Source organism: Anser brachyrhynchus (assembly GCF_964034855.1).
Source record: "Anser brachyrhynchus genome assembly, chromosome: 3".
Classification (NCBI taxonomy): domain Eukaryota; kingdom Metazoa; phylum Chordata; class Aves; order Anseriformes; family Anatidae; genus Anser; species Anser brachyrhynchus.
In genome coordinates, this window is record NC_137696.1 from 3,071,150 (window position 1) to 3,089,466 (window position 18,317).

Consider the following 18,317-nt stretch of genomic DNA (forward strand, 5'->3'; position numbering starts at 1 on the left):
TCTATTCAGGGACTTTTTCTCTGATGTCAGTAGCAGTTGTGTCTGTACAAGATCTGAAGCGTCAAGGAGCAGGCATTTCTACCTGTTGGATTTGTCCTGATAATTACAGGAATGAAGGCCAAGGTTCCTGAAAAATTACTTCGAATTTGCCAAGGCTTCTAATGAAAATACTTAAATTACGTTAAATATAATGGTGCTTTTGGGTGCCACTGCAATAATAGGATGTCCGTGTATTAATACATCGCTGCATTTCCATGGTGAACACAGGGCAACCAGTTTTGAGGGCGAAAGAGAAACAATAAAAAATGGAAAAGGTAAGCTGACGTTAGGAGACTGGTAACTGCTCAAGCAAGCTATTCTTATTCTTTATTCTTTAAAGGAATAGCATCATTAATTTTCCATAATTTTAGCTTCACTATGTTAGCAGTTGCTCATTTGAGTAGTTTTGTATCTGCCTTTTTAATCGACATTCATTTCAGACAGCTATTGATGCCTGTGTGGGCTGCTGCAGGAGCACCTGCACTTTTACAGTAAGCTGTTCACAACAAAACTACAGTTTTCTGTTCTTGGTTGTTGCAGGCTTTTTAATGGGTTTTCTTGATTGATGAGGGTGGTGTGGCCTAAAGCTCTAGGAGATGGTGAAAAATCTGATTAGAGAGTTTCTTCTCAGTTGTGGTTTTCTTTGTGGTTTTTGGTATTAGAAATTTCTTCCCCTCGCAAGACCTAAGTGTCTTAATTGTACTAATTGTACTGAAACTGACTTTGGTAGCCAGGAGGATGGTGTTATTTCTTTGACCTGTTGACTGGAAGGAGCAGGCTTGGTAGGAATTTGTGCCGTATTTAATACGGGTACGCATGGGAGAATCAATATCACCTTTCATAATTAATGATTATATCAATAATTAATTTCTTGCTTTTAAAGGAAGGGCATATTCCTTAATTTTCAGAACCATTTTATTGAAGTCCAGGGATAGTACAAAATGTAGTTTGGCTTTTCCACAGATTATAGAACAGATGCTTCATTGCTGGTGGTATCATCCATATTTCCTCCTCTCATCCCTTTGCCTTCCAAATCGTGTCTACTTTTATGGCAGGTGATTGATAATTTTTTTTTGTTATTCCTGAAACTGCATCTGTGTCATGCTGAGCATTGTATAACGTAGGACAGACAGTTGGTATTGTATGTACAACTTTATAGAATACAGAAAAAGCTTAAAATGTGCTCTAATGAGACAAGCAATGTCACTGATACAATACAGAAAAAAACCTGCTTTTCCTAGTTGATATGTCACTTCAGTGGGAATTGCAAATATTTCAAAGTTGTTCTCTTGCAGCAGTGCTTTGTTTTTTTTTCTCTCTTTTTTTTTTTTTAAACTCTGGGGCTATACACAATTAACTTTCTCTCAGCTGCTGCTCAGTGTTTTGACTTGGCTGATTCTTTGTGGCAAGATTTTGTAAGGGAGTGGGCCTGCAGAGTAAGAAGAATATGCATGTAACCAGTTTCCCTCTAGAACTTAAGTTAAACAGTCAGTTCTGCTTATCCCCCCATCTCTTTAGGAGTTAGTACTAGTAAGTCCAAACCAGTTTTCAGTGTGTTGAAATCTCCCCCAATCCCCTATCATTTTTCATACAATTCATACAATCGTGTTGACAGTAAATGTTTTCTCATGCTTTGCTGTGGAAATTCCTCGTTTGTCTTCTATTCCTTGAGTTCCTTGAATATTAATGATACTTTTTACATTCTAAGCCATCATAACAATAACGTTCTTAATGTTGACATTTATAATACTTACTGATGTGCATTGCTTTCTAATAGTGGTAGGATGCGTACATGTGTGCTAGTTGTGTGGGAAACTGTTGAAATGTCTCTCTCCCTCTTCCAAGAGGCAATGCAACGTTCAAAAGGAAGAAGTGGGTCTGTCCCATCTCTTCAGCATGTAGTCTTCAGCAGTAGGGATAATTTAACCCATCAGTGCAAATACAAAAAGCTCTCTGAATATAGCAGTGTGGCTTCCAGATCACTTTTCTGCCACTGTTATTGTAGGTTTTCCAGTTGGTCAGGCAAGGTGGCTTATTTATGCAGAATACTTTTTTTCTGGTATACTCACATTTACCCCTCTGATTATGAGGATTTTATTGAGGCAGACAGTATAGAGAATACTCAGCCCTGACAATCTAATGTAACGTAATACTGTTCTCTTTCTATTCTTAGCCTTCCCAAAAGGAAATAAAAGGCCAAAGTGGTGGGTGGGTGATAGGTGACGGTAGGCCAAGAAGAGTGGCTCAAGAAAACGCCATCTTTTGAATCTTTGGAAAAAGGAGTGATTGGTCTTTGCTGTTTTTCAGTTGGATGCGGGGGTGCTTGTTTTGAAGAGTAATTTCTTGTTAGGGGTAACTATTTAAACTTTCATATCCTAATCATGATGGGAAGCTTGTTTGCTCTAAAGATCAAGGTAAGCTGTTCAGAAGCTTCTAAAAATAAAAAATAAATAAAAATCAGAGTACCTAATTGTGGATTATGTTTTTGCATGAAGAAATTATGTCCTTTTTTTTTTTCTTCACCAGCAGTGGGATCTACCTGTCATTTGTATTTCTGCAGCTTCTGTGGTGACAGCTTTTTAATGGGGACTCTGAGAAAACCAGAGTTTGAAATACTGATATGGGAATTCCTCTGCAATATTCATCTATTTGCTGATTAGATGCTGCAGGAGCACTCTGAATTTTGGGGAAAAATTATACTTGGGCTGAGTGACTTTCAGATAACCAAGAATTACCTGTGATGAGTAAGGAAGAAGAGAATATGCTTCCAGTTTTCTGGTGTTCCTTTGAGTTGTTAATTGACCCCTGTATGAAAGCATGCATCCATTTGTCTTTTTGGTTGCATATACCTACTTAATGTTTGCAAAGAAAGCTTTTATATTGACAAATGCAACTGATAATGTGGCAAATATAACATTGGACTTCTGAGCAGCTGAAATGTGCATGTTTAAGCTGCCCAGTTGAATTAGAGCAACACCCACCCCTTTTACCTCTATTTATGCAGTGTTTAATTACACGATCACATCACAGTTTCCCATTATTTCTTTCTATGGTTTCAATCAATAGAGAGAGAGTTCCAAAATCAGTCTAAGTTAATGAAGCATTCAAATGAATATTTCCAACACCTAGTCCTCTTTTTATTGAAATAGTTAAAATTAGACCCATTACAAGGTCTAATTTAACTTTTGGAAATGTGAAACACTATTGGTGTCTGGGCTGTCTCAAAGGCTTGGGCTTACATAATAGACTTTCTCTAACCACAACGAATAGAGGGTAATTTACTTGCCAGTCATAAAGTTATTGAAAAGTGCTACATTGTACTCCATACCAGTGCATAAATCTTTTGTTTTGAGCTCATTTACTTAATGGCAAGAACTACCTCGCACTAGATCTAGGACTTTGAGGTGCAGTAACATCTGTCAGAAGTCACTGAGAATTCATGTGAGAGGCAAAGCTGCCATGATGCGCAGCATTTGTGCACTGATGTTTGGAAATCTCAGTATGGTTATAAAAATATCATAAATCTTTGCTGCTGGAGAAGGAGAAAGATAATGTCATGCCTCCTTTCGTGAACATGACTTTCTTTCTTATTACTCTGTAGTAGCTCTGTAGGCCCATGGAGGTTTTTCTGAGAATGCAAGAAAGATGACGGTTGTCTGAGTTAGGATTCAGATCAATCAGTGAAGTGCAAAGGTCACTGGTAGCATCTTGAGGTTTGTGTGGATTGCTTTGAATTTTCTCCGTAAAGATACAGCAGGTTTACATCCTTAAATGAAGTATTATTTTCTGCTAATAGCTGGCAAAGCTGTGCTAGTATACTCTCATGGGCTAAATGGACCCTAAATTTTAAAAGTGTTCTAACCTGAGAAAACTTTAGTCTGCCAAGAATGCCATAGTATACCTTAATCTAGATTAAGAAGATTTCAAGAAATCCCTTTACCATCACCCCAACCCTTTTTTTGATTACTTTTTTCTATTCAATTTTAGTTGACATGACCAAAAATGTGATTGGGACTTTTCCTTTCAGTGAATATTTGGAATTTCTGTCTTGGCTCAGGAATAGGATTTAAACATTATTATTTTGTTCATTAGATCTGATATTTCTTTTGGCCGTAGTGTTAGGGACTAGTGCTGGATTATAGATTTCACCTCTCAGGTAGATTTTATTTATTTAATTTTATAGGACACTTCCATTTGATACAAATAGTACATGTTTCTGGTGAGTATATTTTGAGGATTATGTTATTTTGATTAAGATGACAAAAGTCATCTTCCCTCTTCTCCTTTTTTTGTGTTTATTCTCTTGATTCTCTTTTTTTTAAATGGATGTTTCTGTCATGTTTGAGGTGTATATTATGTGATTCTTTATTGTTACTGATTAAAACGGGTGTCCTTTTATTATGTTTACACTTCAAGCATTTGGTGTTCCCTCATGCTGTTCCTTTAAAAGCAGTTAAATGACTGTATCAGGATATTGTGAAACAGTTGTTCATTTATATTTTGTTATTAAAATTGTGAAATAATGTAGCTTCATTAGCTAATTAATGGGCATAGGCATTTCCTGTGTCTCATCTCTTCTGACATTCAGTAGTTGTACAGTAAATGCTGCAATTTTGAGAATTCAGTTCAATTGACAATATATTGTATATATATATATGTAGACAGTTTTTATTTACATATTTTTACATGTTATTAAACAGATCTTAGATAAGTATAGAATATGTTATAAAATATATCTTACACTTTTAATGATATGATTTATGTTTGTGTTTATGTAGGGTTTATTTCACTGGAATTTGAATTAGAGAAAGATGCATATAGTTGCTAAGAAAAGTTTAATTCTCCTGAATGGACCAGATTTTCAAAAGAAGAGTATCAACAAACATAGTCATTTTATGATGTGCAACCAATTACTAATGACATTTGTGTCAGCTTAAAGCACCAATATTTTATGCTTTGGGTATACAAAATAAAATTGATAGTTTTAAAAGGGCACTTTATTCTGTCATTTTGTAGCATCCTCAGATGTTTGACTTGAGATCAAACAGAATATATTTTTTTTTGCAATTTCTGACCTTTTAATAGTCCTTTAATTTGCATTAAAAACTTGACGTAAGTGACAACTTGTGTTTGCTGTCACTGACCTAGTAAAAAGTAGCACATTATTTCTGGGGGAAAAAGTAAGGTGATAATACCTTCATCAACTACCAGAAAAGTCATTATAAACTTCGTTCTCAACATGAAGTGAAAGAAGAAAAGTTTGTTAAAATGCTACCTAGTGGAGCTAAACATTTAAAGCTAAACCAGATGTTAAATTCAGAACTGCTACTTTGACCTACATTCATTATGCTGAAGTAAATTGTGGAGGAACTCAAAGCCTTGACTAATATTAACTGGATTGTATTTGCAGGGTTAGTGAGGAAATTTAAGAAATGCTTTACTTCTGAAGATTTCTTTAAAATGGAATACTTCTGCCATATGTCTTTCAAAGTTGGAACAATTTGTTTTTAAAAAAATGCTTTTAATATAATTCTTGCCTTTTCAGATAATATTTAAAACATTGTCTATGATCTTGTGGTAGTTTCTACAGCTAGTTGTTACTACTTTGCCATCTCAGTACACACTGAAGTCTGTCTGTGATCTGGTCCGTCAGTGACCCATGCTAGAAACAGCTGTAGGACTCATTCTCATCTCTGTGCCTGTCAGTAAAGCCACCTGGCTGTGGGACACACAGGAAAATGTTTCCTTATTTAGCTGGTGTGGAGATTAGACCTTAAAAAATGGTTGTAGCGAGGATGTGATAGAAGAGGAGAGGGAAGTTGGTAGTGGGAGCTCATTGTTGGCCCTGATCATCTTTAATCTTCTCCTTAGGAGTATTAACTGGTGAAGTTTGTTGATAATAAAGTTGGGAGACATCATTTTTCTAGCAGAACATCTCACAGAGGACAGGATGACTCAGAATAATAGAAGGGAGATTGATGGTAGATACTTTGAAGTGCTGAAGCATGGGGACTAATAAGAACTTGAAACTCCATGGAAGGGGGGGAGGACAGCATGAGACTTCAATGTCAAGAGATAGTACAACACCAGCACGAAAGACAAATGAAAGCTTGGAAGAATCAGATGTTTTGTGTAGTGAGTGAAAAATAGAGATACCTGACACAAGCAAACCTGCATATTCATGAGGAACACTGCATGTAAATCTTCCCCCAGACTGGGGGATGAGAGGCTGGAGAGCAGCCCCATGGAAAGCAATCTGGTTAATGGCAAGTTGAACATGAGCCAGCAGCGTGCCCTGGCACCAAAAGGGCCAACCAACCATATGCTGGGGTGCATCAGGCACGGCACCGCTAGCCGCTCGAGCAAAGTGGTTGTCCCGCTCTGCTTTGCCTTGGTAGCCTCACCTCGAGCAAGGTGTGCAGTTTTGGGCGCCACAGTATAAGAAGGACACCAAGCTATTAGCCTCCAAAGGAGGGCTACAAAGGTGGTGAAAGGTCTGGAGGGCAAGATGTGTGATTAGTGGCTGAGGTCCCTTGGTTTGTTCAGCCCAGAGCAGAGCAGGCTGAGGGGAGGCCTCATAGCGGCCTGCAGCTCCCTCACGAGGGGAGCGGAGCGCCTGATTTCTTCTCTCTGGTGACAGGGATGGAGCCCAAGGGAACACCATGCAGCTGTGACAGGGGAGGTTCAGGGTGGGTATTAGGAGAAGGCTCTTCACTAGAGGACTCTGGAACAGACACCCCAGGGCAGTGGTCACAGTACCGAGCCTGCCGGAGTTCAAGAAGCATTTGGACAACGCTCTCAGACATAAGGTGTAATTTTTGGGTGGTCCTTTGTGGAGCCAGGAGTTGGACTTGATGATCCTTGTGGGTCATTTCCAACTCAGGATAGTCTATGATACTATCATCTTAAGGCAAGGAAGATGTGTCCAGATGAGAGATGCAGAGAGTGGATGTGTTAAACACCACAGTATGGCCAGGCTGGTCAGGTGAAAGGAGACGCTAAGTGTTTGGCTTGTTAAAACTGCAGTGAGGAGAGGGGATACAAATGCTGTCAGTAACCATATCAATAAATAAATATACCAGAAGAAAAATAATTATTTCAGCTGAATGTCAATGATGATGCAAAATACGGGAGTATGAACTATTAGTAAGTTCAGATAGAAAACTGTTGAAAACAATTTCAGTTATGCAATGGATGAGAGCCTGAATAGAATCTATCAAACGTTTTATTATGGAATTTGGGAACTGCACTGGTAACGTAGGAGGTCACTTTCAGTTCATCCTTCTGAGATAGGAGGAACATTGCTGTCGTTTTAAGCAGAGGTAAAATTCCTGAAACTTTGTTTAAACTACAGAATTAATCAAATACGTTTTCTCGTCATCTGTGGTGAAAACTGGAAATTTCACTTTTTTTTTTAGTGTGATCATGTCTTAATATGGAGTGCAACTTTAGTAGTGTGCCATGTATTCTTTACAGTACATAACAACGTCCCCTGTATACAGTATTATACTGTTATATAATACAGTATAATAATTAGCATGCCGTGCAGTTGAGAATTCAGAGGAGTAGTCCATCTGTTTACGTAGCACTTCTCTTCCAGAAGAATGAAATCCAGAATCATTCAGATAATTTCTGTAAATAGAAGTCTATTTGCAGTGTATTCTTCTTAAATATTGCTATTTGTAATCCACTAAAAACCTTTCCAAGAGCTAGGACTGTATGATTGCACTTATTAGTGGTAATAAGCTTTCAGTGGAAATTAAGTTAGAATGTTTGTGTTTGGAAGGGAAGAGAAATATGCGTAGATGGACCTGGGCCATGACTTACAGCTGTTTTTATATGAGTGTAGTGATCCTGTTGCATAGTTGAGTTTACAGGACTGGCTTTTGTCAGAGCTCTTATGCAGACTTTGACTTGGTAATAGGTTGGTGTTTTGCAAGCATTCGTTTGCTCACCTGAGAGTGCACAGTGGAAATGCTTGGTGGGTTTTGCTTCAGACATGAGGCTTTAACAATTACATGAGTCATGAGAGTAGCAGGCAAGGTGAAGTCATCAGACATTTTAACGAAGGACAGTTACTATCTACCAACACCTTATGGAATTAATATATTTACAACAACCTTTTCAAGGCTTCCATCAGAAAATTGCATGTTGGAGGATGGTCTGTCTTATCCAAATAAGTAAAAAATGTTCCCTCGTTGGAAAAAAAAACAAAAACGGGGGGGGGGAATGGGGGAGTGTAGGCAGATAATGAAAAAGTATGTTTTCACTTTCATTGAAAGGTCTCATATTTTACAAGAGTATTTGATTAACACATCTAAACACATAAATGTACCACTGTATGGAGGATGACATACAAAAAATATAAGCATCACATATCCCAGTGTCAAATCTGGAAAAGTTTTAAATTCTGAAGATAAATTAGACTTCTTTGAGACACATAGATGATGCATACAAGAATATGATAATATTTTGTTGATATGAGTTCCTGATTATTTGATAATTTAGTTAGTGTGTCAAAGCAATACATTAATGTGGAAGATTGCAGAATAATTTAGCATGTGTACTTCAATTGTTTGATGGCAGCTCTAGTAATTTATTCAGCAAAACAGTTCCTGGGTTTATTCTATAAGACTTCCGTGATCTATAATTTAGCTTGTTCAGCTTTATGATACAATGACAACCTTCATCTCTGTGCAGAAAGGATTTACAGGTTAACAAAATTTAACTGAAAATTTCTTTCTGCTAGTAAATTAGAGTGTAGTTTCTTTAGTCATTCGGATGGTGAGTGACTGAACACAGGTTTTTACTATCTAATGCAAATGAATGTTGTGAGTTTTTTCCATTAACAAGACATGCTGTGCCCTTTGGTTATAAAATGTAAAGCTATGAATATAGGTAAAACTTGTATTGTTGCTGCATGTAAGAATTCAGAAAGCTATGTGCTATTAAAAGGGGGAGGAGGATATATATATATAAAAGACAATACATTATCCATAGATGTGTTGAACTACACCTTGAAGAAATTGAGAAGAAAAAGAGGGCTAGGTAAAGAAAGACATCCAACCTGACAAGAACTGTAGGAGTTGCCACAAATTGCGAAGGTAGGGAGAGGGCCAGGGAAGGAGGCATTTCTCTTCATTCAGAAGTGCTGCTGTCACGTTTGCCGCTTCTCTGCAGACATCTCTTGAAAGGTAACTCTCTGAAAGCAGACGAAGCTGCATAATGAATCATTATGTGATTTTTGTATCACAAAATTGAGTTTAAAGTATTAAGATCCTATTCCTTCAGAACACAGGAGAAAAACACTATTGTATGAAACAAAGCAGTAAACGTTAAAATGTTTTCTTATGTTGTTTTTTATGCATAATAGCTTTAGAACTCATTGCTCTAAGGATTTTTTAAAGTCAAAAATCAGTGGGATTCAAAAGAGACTGGATTTTTATTTGTAACACAAATTTCTAAAGTGTATTTACTGGTAATATACTTTAAAACACTGGTAAATCTGGTTTTAAATTAAACTTTAAAACATTCTCATCCTTTTTGCATTAGTTAAAGATTATACTGGATCAGACTAAATGCCCCTGTAGGTGAATTCAGATTTATGCAATGGTGCCCACTATTGGAGCATAAAACAGCATGCAGAATAATAATAATCCTTCTCCAGAAAACTGTCTATGTTTTCTGTGTCTGCAGTTCTTGGAGTTAGGTGTTAGATACCCTTGCACAGTCATCCACATTCCCTCCTTTCCTTTTCTTGCTGTTCGTCCAGTTTTTCTTGTACCTATGTAAATTATTCATGTCAATGGCATCCTTCAGTTTAGCAAGGGGTTGTTTTTCATTTCTGATCTGCTGCTGGATAATTTTATTTTCTACTCCCTAGTAAAGGAAACAGCAAGTGAGCATTGCCCAATGGGGACTTCTCCAGCTTGGGTTTTGTATGCTTTTCTCATGGTGCCTGTCCTACAGTTACACCTTGTTTTCTATTTTCTGAAAGGTTATCTCTGGAAATGCAAGCAGTGTAGCCCTCCTACAGCACACATGCATAAACTAGCTTTGACTGGTGTATGTGTGTTTTTTGCTGTAACTCAGGAGTTACTCTGCTTCCTGGATTTATCAAAAACCTCTACTGCAGAACTGGAATTGTAAGTCACCTTATCTTTCACCATTCTGGGATGGAGATTTTATAAATTGCTTACTTCAGTGAGTGAAGTCCTGTTTTTTTCACCCGTCTTGATCATGGGGTGACTGGCTGAGGATGTTACATCCATGTTTCTTACTGCCTCTGTTTGAGTAGCCTCTTTAATTCTGTGTATCTGCTGGGTTTTAAAATGCACATTTTCAGGTGCCTTTGAATTCTGAGCAATATGGAATATCTTTTTCTGTAGGTATGAAGCATTTGTTTCCAGTGATTTAAAGGGAATGCAAAATATAGTGAATACACTACTGGAGGAAAACCAATTAAGAATTTCCTTTGTGTACAGTTTACATATATATTTCATAGGGAGCTTAATGTTAGTGCCATGGCACTGAGGATCTTCAGGCAGTTTTGTGAACCCAGAACATAATAGCGTATTTTCAATGAAATCAAATGCACCCAAAGTACCTGTTAGTGTAAGAATTTGCTCTAGTATATAGTCTGGTTAAATATTAATGCAAAGAGTTTTGTCACTGCACATTTTTACCCATAACTTCTTTAATTTGGTATTATGCATTTTTGCATAATTTAAATATAGACATCTGGACAATTTACTTAGCTAGCATAATGTGTTTTACTGTAAGTCTCTGCACAGTGTACTCTCAGAACTGTGTGCCAGAAGTTAACTGTTGAATATTTAAATGAAAGAACTGAGATTTTGCAATGGAAAGTGTGACACAAATTAAACTTCACCAAGCAGTTCTGTTCATTGAAAGGACACCGTACTAGTTATGTATGCTTTCTAATATGTGCTGGGCCAGTAGCAACTGGAAACAGCAAAGGTTTTGCTTGTTTTACTGTATTGGTAGATTGGCCAAGGAATATTAGAAGTGTCTTTTGGGCTCACTTTCTTTTTTGTAATTCAGTATCCTGTTGGTTAAAATCCAACAGGAATGTGATTCCGTTTTTGTGTGTGTTTGTATGCATATAAATGCACTGAAAGAAATGTTATGTATCCTAATGGTTCTTTGTCGTGGGCAGTTGTATATGGTGAAAATTAACTTACAGGGTCATACAGGTACTTTACACAAACACCATGTTTCTAAAGTGCTGGCATGTATCTTAGCTGTGAGCTTGGAGATGCCTCTAGATCTGGTTAACAGAGCAAATGTAACACAAGGGTGTAGAAGGTATGAGTTTCCCTAATAGCTCTCCTAGCTGCCACCGAAGTGTTACTGAATTTATTCTATCAGGACGTTTCTGGCTGCTGAGTCAGAGCTGAATTCCAAGAGACCATCGTTTACACAAACAATATAAATCCTTTTATCTTTACTGTGACTCGGGAAGTATTTCCTTATGTACTGACTCAGAAATTCAGTCAGAAAATAATTCTACTCTTCACATGAGTCCATTTGGTCTAGAGGCTTCTAAAGAAGAAAACTTTTCTCCGCACAGAGCAGCCATTTATATTCACTGGAGTGCTCCTTTGTGTGTAATACTTGGCTTGCTTTATTTTCCACAGTTTATGAATGCATCTTAAATACAGAGGGAGTACACGTACACTTCTCTTTTCAAGGATAATTCAAGATAAGACGCATGCAGTACATGCGAATTTTTTAAATTGTACCTTGAGGCTTTCATACATTTTCTGAATTAGTACTTTTTTAATGGGGACAGTGACCTTTCCTACTCCTGTCATTTTGGCTTATGGATTCACTGCTTTCTAAAGTTGTGTTACACAAATGAAGGTGAATCAAGTTGCGGATCAAACCTAATCATTTCTCTGCCTTATAATAGCTTACAGACCTTCAATTTATTTCAAAAGAGGTCCTTCCTCCTTTAGATGTGTCCTTCCTATGCCATCAAGGGTGAAAGAGGGGCAATTTGGCTACTTCTTTCTGGCCTTTTTCTCATCTTTCTTTCAATGTGAGAGAACGGAGTAATAAATATTGTTGAAAGAGTTTCTATGATTTTGGTTTGGGGCAGAAGTTCACAGTTTGGAGTTTTAGTTTGAATCTAAAATTAAATTTTCAGCCACATGATTAAAGTTTAGCAGTTGTTCCAGGTAACTGATTAAGATTCAGGATTTTTAGTAAATTGTATCTGAAGATAAAACGTAACGGGCAAGAAATATTCAAGAAAAAAAAATTGCACTTAATCCCACTAGTCTGTTGCATTTATTATAATGTTTCCGTCAATAGGATGTATTCTATGTATGAATGGTAGTCATTTACAAAGTAAGGATTTAGAAACTCAATTAATTTGTGTTCTCTAATTTTAGACCTGAATAAATAAGCAACACATCAATTTTAAATCATAATTATACACGCTCTCTTTCTGAATATACTAAAAATGTATTAAATATTTAAAACTGGAGAATGAAGCGTTTTTTTCTTCATTCTTAATTATTTGTGATAGATTTTTCTCACCCAGCGATCATTTCTTTGCCTCCTGGGATGCCTGTTTTTTCCTCAGTCCGGGATGTTAGTAAATGCTTTGTTATGCTGGAAAAAAATGTTCAGCTCTTAATATTTTATCAATTCCATTGGGTGAAAGGTGCCAGCAGTTGTGTGAACAGCCACCCGTATTCACTCTTTTAAGTCATCAGCCTCGTCGTATAGGAACGTTATAAATTATGTATAGCAGTAGATGCCACTCAATAAATATTTAATATGTGATAGGTATTTTGACTGAAATTACTTTTCACTTGAACAATGATTTAAGCTGTATTTTTTGGTTTTATGAGGTGACACTTTTATAATATCAAGGAATAGCTGGATGCGGTTTGAATGTCAGGGAGCTGCAGGGCAACGTTAATCACAGCTTTTTTCCTTTCTTTCTGAATGCTGGAGAACTTCTTAATTCGCCCGTGACCAGGGAGGGATTTCCTGGTTTTCTTTTGGAGTGCTTTTAGTGTGTTGTGTCACCATCTCATTTTGCCCAGGTGTTTGCAGTCACAAGAAAACTTTTTAGACAGTGTCAATATTGGCGACATTTTATACTGTGCAGGAAAATGAAATATTACATCTGTTTTCTTCAGATTTGTCAAGTTGCTGTACTTAGGAAAATACATACAGCAATCTCTGCTTTTTCGTACAAACACTGTAATGTCTTGGTTGGCTCTGAAGGATGCATGTTGATGACTTGGAAAAGGAGCAGTAGTCGTACTGTTGTCAGAAAATTTGTTTTCTGTATTTGCTGGCACCAGGAAAAAAGTGTATGCCTCATAATACACAGAAGTGACACTTGCTGCTGCTGCCTCTCCTTCCTGAGTTGTCAGTCTTCCTTGGCTCATAACGGTTCAGTTGTTTAGGTAGTAAAACTGATTCACTTTGAAAGGCAGTCTGTGTACATGTTCACAGCCTGTTGCTGTTAGCTTTGAGGTCTAAGAAATCAGTAGGATTTGAGTTCAACTTGCAAAATAAACTTCTTGAACACTAAAACCTTATTTCAAAGGTATAGTTAATTTCTTATTTATTGCATATACTGATGAGTACAAGGTCATGTTTCTTTTGAGTTTTTGAAGCCTTCCTCTTGCACTCCTGTTGAATGATACTTTACCCTACAGGTGATTGCAGAATGTGGCCAAAAGGAATTTTGGAGAATGAAAGTTTTGTTCTGCAAATATTTCCTACATTTATTTACTATTGTCACTGCTTCCATTACATTGCATGATGTTTTGTCTGCTTAGGCTTACTAGGTTTTCAGGTGCCTGGGATTTTTATTGCATAAGGTTCAGTTTATTTAAAGGATTGCTAAAGCGCTTTCAGTTTTCTATTCCTTAGCCATACTGAATTCTGTGTAGTTTCAAATTCTTCTTTCTGTCATGCAAGGTGGTACGTAGCTTGCTTTTAGACAACATTGCTTTGTTATTCTCTTGATTGATCTCCCTTATCTGGTATAATTCAGCTGTTTGTCTGGCTTCTTTCAAGTAACAGCTTCACAGATTTCCTGAATGGCAAGCTTGGAACACTCACTGGAAATATGAAAGTTGCATTTAGAATGTTAGGAAAAAAATCACCAAAAAATAAGCAGGGTTTATTACAGAGGATAAGTTACTTTAAGCGTGGTTTAGAAAGCGAATGAAGAGTGCTATTTCTTGCATATTTTAATAACTATACTGTTGTCCTTTACAGGAACAAACGTTGGCTTTGAGGAAAGAAGGGATAGGTGTTGTGCTAGATTCTGAACTGCCTCATCTAATTGGCATTGATGATGATCTTCTTAGTACTGGTATCATCTTGTATCACTTGAAGGTAAATATACATCTGTGTTTTCATAGCCTTTATATGCCTTGTGATTTTTCAGTAGACAAATTGTAGTAGTCAAATAGTAGTCAAAATATAGTGCTCATATAAGTGTTCATTACATCTCACCACTATGGAAAGAAAAGCTCTTTACATTTCTCTGCTAGAGTAAGAAAAGCTCTTAGGAGGTTATAATTCACTGAATTACATTATAATAATACCTGTTATTTTACTGTTTAGGTTTATGTAGACCGGTTAACCAGAGATAGGTGCTTAATATGCTTATCTATCTATATTAGTTTTCCATTTTTCTGATTGTGAAGCCTGACTTGAAATCTAGATCTATGTTAAATGCCTCAAAACTACAACGGTGGTGCTATGCAGGACAGTTGAAACTTAAATTTACTAGTAACATTGTATAATAATGACTGAAAGCATTCTTAAAATACAAGGAAGAAGAAATCAGGTAGTATATTTAAACATGTATTTGGTCCAGAATACTCTGAGAAAGTAGAAAAATAAAACGTCTGTGTGTGTGTGAGAGAGGGAAATTTCAGTTGAAAATATGTCTCTCTTTTAATTAGGAAGGCCAGACATATGTTGGCAGAGAAGATGCTGTGACAGAACAGGACATTGGTATGGAATTTTGCATTTCTTTATTTTCTTTCTTCATTTTTTCCCTCTTTCTTCCAACATCCCAATAGGTTAACAGAGCTGTATAATTTTTCTTTTTTTTTCCTTGTAGTTAATTGTTTATATGTTCTTGTGTATTTTAATTTTTAGAAAATTTATGAAAACTAAATTACATGGGATTTGCTTCAAAAAGCATGTCTTCTGAAATAGCTTGTTGGCTTCAAATCTATTCATATACTTGTTACTAATTTATTTCTTGCTACTTTTGAAAGAGCCTCCTGTAAAAATACCATCCTTTTTCATACAAAACCTGTCACAATTATTGCACAATCATTCTCTTAACCTTTGTATAAAGACAGTATTGCTATATTGTTATATCTAAAGAAGTCTTTGGACTTTAGATTTTAGAAGAAAATTCTGAAAGTTAATGAAAAGTAAATAGTCTTCTTGTGCTGATTTTTCTTACTTTTTATTAAAGCAACTCAATGCCATTACTGGACTAACCTGTCACATCAGCTACTTAGAGGTAGTTTAATCAAATAAGCTACATCCTTTAGTTCTCAAGTGAGAAATTGAGAGACAAATAACATAGTTTTGTGTATTTCATTTGGTCAAAAGATGCCTGGATTAAAATTTATATATAAATTCCATGAAATTCACATTGCTTTGTAAGATTAAGCAATACGGGTAGAGATAATCGCACATTACTTGAAGAAGAGATGGAAAGTAGCATAACTGATGGATAAGTGCCTGAGCGTAATAGAATATATAACCTTATTTCAGCCTTTCTTATTGTCTACAATTGCATGTTTTATCCTATCTATTCAGACTTAAGTGTAGCTGCTTTAAGGTCTAGAAGCTTTTATGATTTCCCAGTGAAACTAGCCAAAAAAACCTGTCTCTACAAATATGTAAACTTTTCTTCACTGTTTTCCAACAGAACAAAATAAGCATTTACTAATCTGGTGCCAAAACACAGGAGAAAAGAGCATTATGTAAAACAAATCAGAAAAAAAACACTTCTATTTCCACTACAGTAAAACAAGAAATAGGGTCAATGTTCAAGGAATGCAGGAGGTCGTGAATGAACAAACAGAACACGGTCTGGGGGGTGGGGGGTGGGGAAAAAAGAAAAGATGCTTGCGAATATGTAACAGTCTGTCCTTAATAAATCACTATCAGCATGCAAATTTTATTAGTTGTTAAGAGACTAATTATTTTTTTGTGTGTGTTTAGTTCTTCATGGTCTTGATTTGGAAAGTGAGCATTGCATCTTTGAAAATCTCAATGGTACTGTGAATCTTATACCACTGAATGGAGCGCAGTGTTCTGTGAATGGAATTCAGATTACTGAGGCCACGCACCTAAATCAAGGTATTACCCAGCACAGTATAGTTTTCCATACAGCATCTGTTTATTTCTGGCAACACTACTGAAAAATCTGTGTGTATATGAAGAGATTACTGTTTAATTTTAATTCAGTTTCTTCTTATCTGCATCCCAAAGTTATATGGAGAGCCATGGAGTTTTTGTTCTGTTACAGAACTGCTATGTGGTGAAAAGAGAATTATTTACTAATTTGAGCCACTTCAGAATCTTGAGTATGAACTGATACTTGCTGTCTGATTTCATTCAAAGTTTATACATAAAGTGAACTCCATGGCAGATAGCTTAGATTGGTGTGATATTAAGAAAAATAATACTGGTCTCTGCATGACTAAAATAACGTCAGAGTTGGTTTTTTTTCCTTCTCAGGGCTTCAGTGCAGTTCCACTTAACACTCTATTGCCAAATCCTCTTGGGTAGCAGGAGATTTAGTTGGAGTATCTGTTAACTACAGCTGTAGGAAAGTGACAAAAAGAGGGAGGCTAACCCTTACAGATGAAGTTCACAGGATTACAATTTTAATATAAAAGCTTTAAAATCTGGAAATGATTGAAAGCAGCTGGGACAACTGGGAACAAAGGTGTATTTTGTTGGCCTGGAAAGGACGGACTGACAAGTAAGCTGAAGAGTGCTGCAGCAGAGGTTCTGGATATTTTATCTTCCAGGAGCACCCAGCATACTTTCCCATTTAGCTATGAGTTGAAGTCATGTTGAGAAGTGAGGTTGTAACACAGCTCAGCTGCTTAGAAGCAATGCCACTTTAACGTTCCTGGACAAAAGCTTTCAGGATAAGCTCATTCTAACAAATGAGGAACACAGTGGACAAAGTAGTGCTGAACAAGGAGTCTTGCACCTTTTCAAACTCAAGTGCTGCAAGATTTTGCTTTCAGAAAATAGTTTTGTTATGGCCAGGGGATGTTGATTCTGTGAAGTGTATATTCATGTGAAATAAGAGACATTCAGTTGTTTCTGTTACAGATACGGAACAAAAAAAAGAAAGCCCAACTCCTTTGTCCTGAATCTGAGTAACTCCTATTGATAAATTGTTAGGACATTGGCATTAATGGCAAGAAACACTGTTAACACGAATTGTGCTTGCAGTGGCTCATCTTTATTTTAGCCTACTGCATTTCCAAGGCATTATAGGTTTGATTGGCCTCAGACGAAGGCAGAAGTTTGGGTCCTGTTTCCTTCTTTCAGGCATATGCAGCAACTTGATTTTTGTACTGTGAAGAGTAGAAGCATGGTTTTTTTTTTTTTTTATTATTATTCTGAATTTCTGTCTAAAGAAATTTGCAACTCAGAAAAAGGGGGGCAGGGAAAAGGGTTGCTTTGAATTACTAAATTTTGAAAAACAGCTGCACAAGCGGATCTGTAGACTGTGTAACCAGATTGAGTCTGAAAGAAGGATGGCAGCTTTGACATCAGGTGGGCAAAGCTGATGAAATAACTGGTTTAACAACTCGTGCACAATACATCTCTCCTAGCTGTGTTAGCATTTAGTCTCACAGCATGAAATGCCAGCCTCTTTAAATATCTGCTTTAGGTATTGCTGATTATCTACTGATATATTTAAATGCTTCCGTTTGTGACAGTCTAAAAAATTCAGCACACTTTCAAATGAACAGTTATTAATAATAGTTGATAAAAAAAAAAAAAAAGAGGCATGGTAATTAATTACCACTTCCTTCTTCAGATTACTTCCACTGTTTGTGAATTCTGGCTAATGTGGCCTCTTGAGTAATGCAACTTGCTATGATATTTTGTTTTTCTAAAGAACATCTGATAGGATTTGTAAAGGTAATTGAACAAATACTCACTGGAGTTTGTTCTTTACCTTAAATTTATCCTCAGTTTAAAATGAATTTTCCATT

General features: G+C 36.5%; 1 protein-coding gene across 18 annotated transcripts in view; it reads left to right on the forward strand.

Annotated features, from left to right (window-relative positions):
- The window catches only part of KIF16B (kinesin family member 16B), a 158,170-nt gene that overhangs the window by 65,824 nt on the left and 74,029 nt on the right, over positions 1-18,317 (forward strand). For all 18 annotated transcript variants that reach the window (XR_013949285.1, XR_013949286.1, XM_080587138.1 and 15 more), the window contains 3 exons: positions 14,314-14,433; positions 15,009-15,060; positions 16,294-16,431. Coding sequence is in view for 16 of the 18 variants with exons in the window: in XM_080587138.1 (XP_080443264.1) it covers positions 14,314-14,433; positions 15,009-15,060; positions 16,294-16,431 (310 nt within the window). In the remaining 2 variants the exon portion in view is untranslated. The remainder of the gene's footprint in view (positions 1-14,313; positions 14,434-15,008; positions 15,061-16,293; positions 16,432-18,317) is intronic.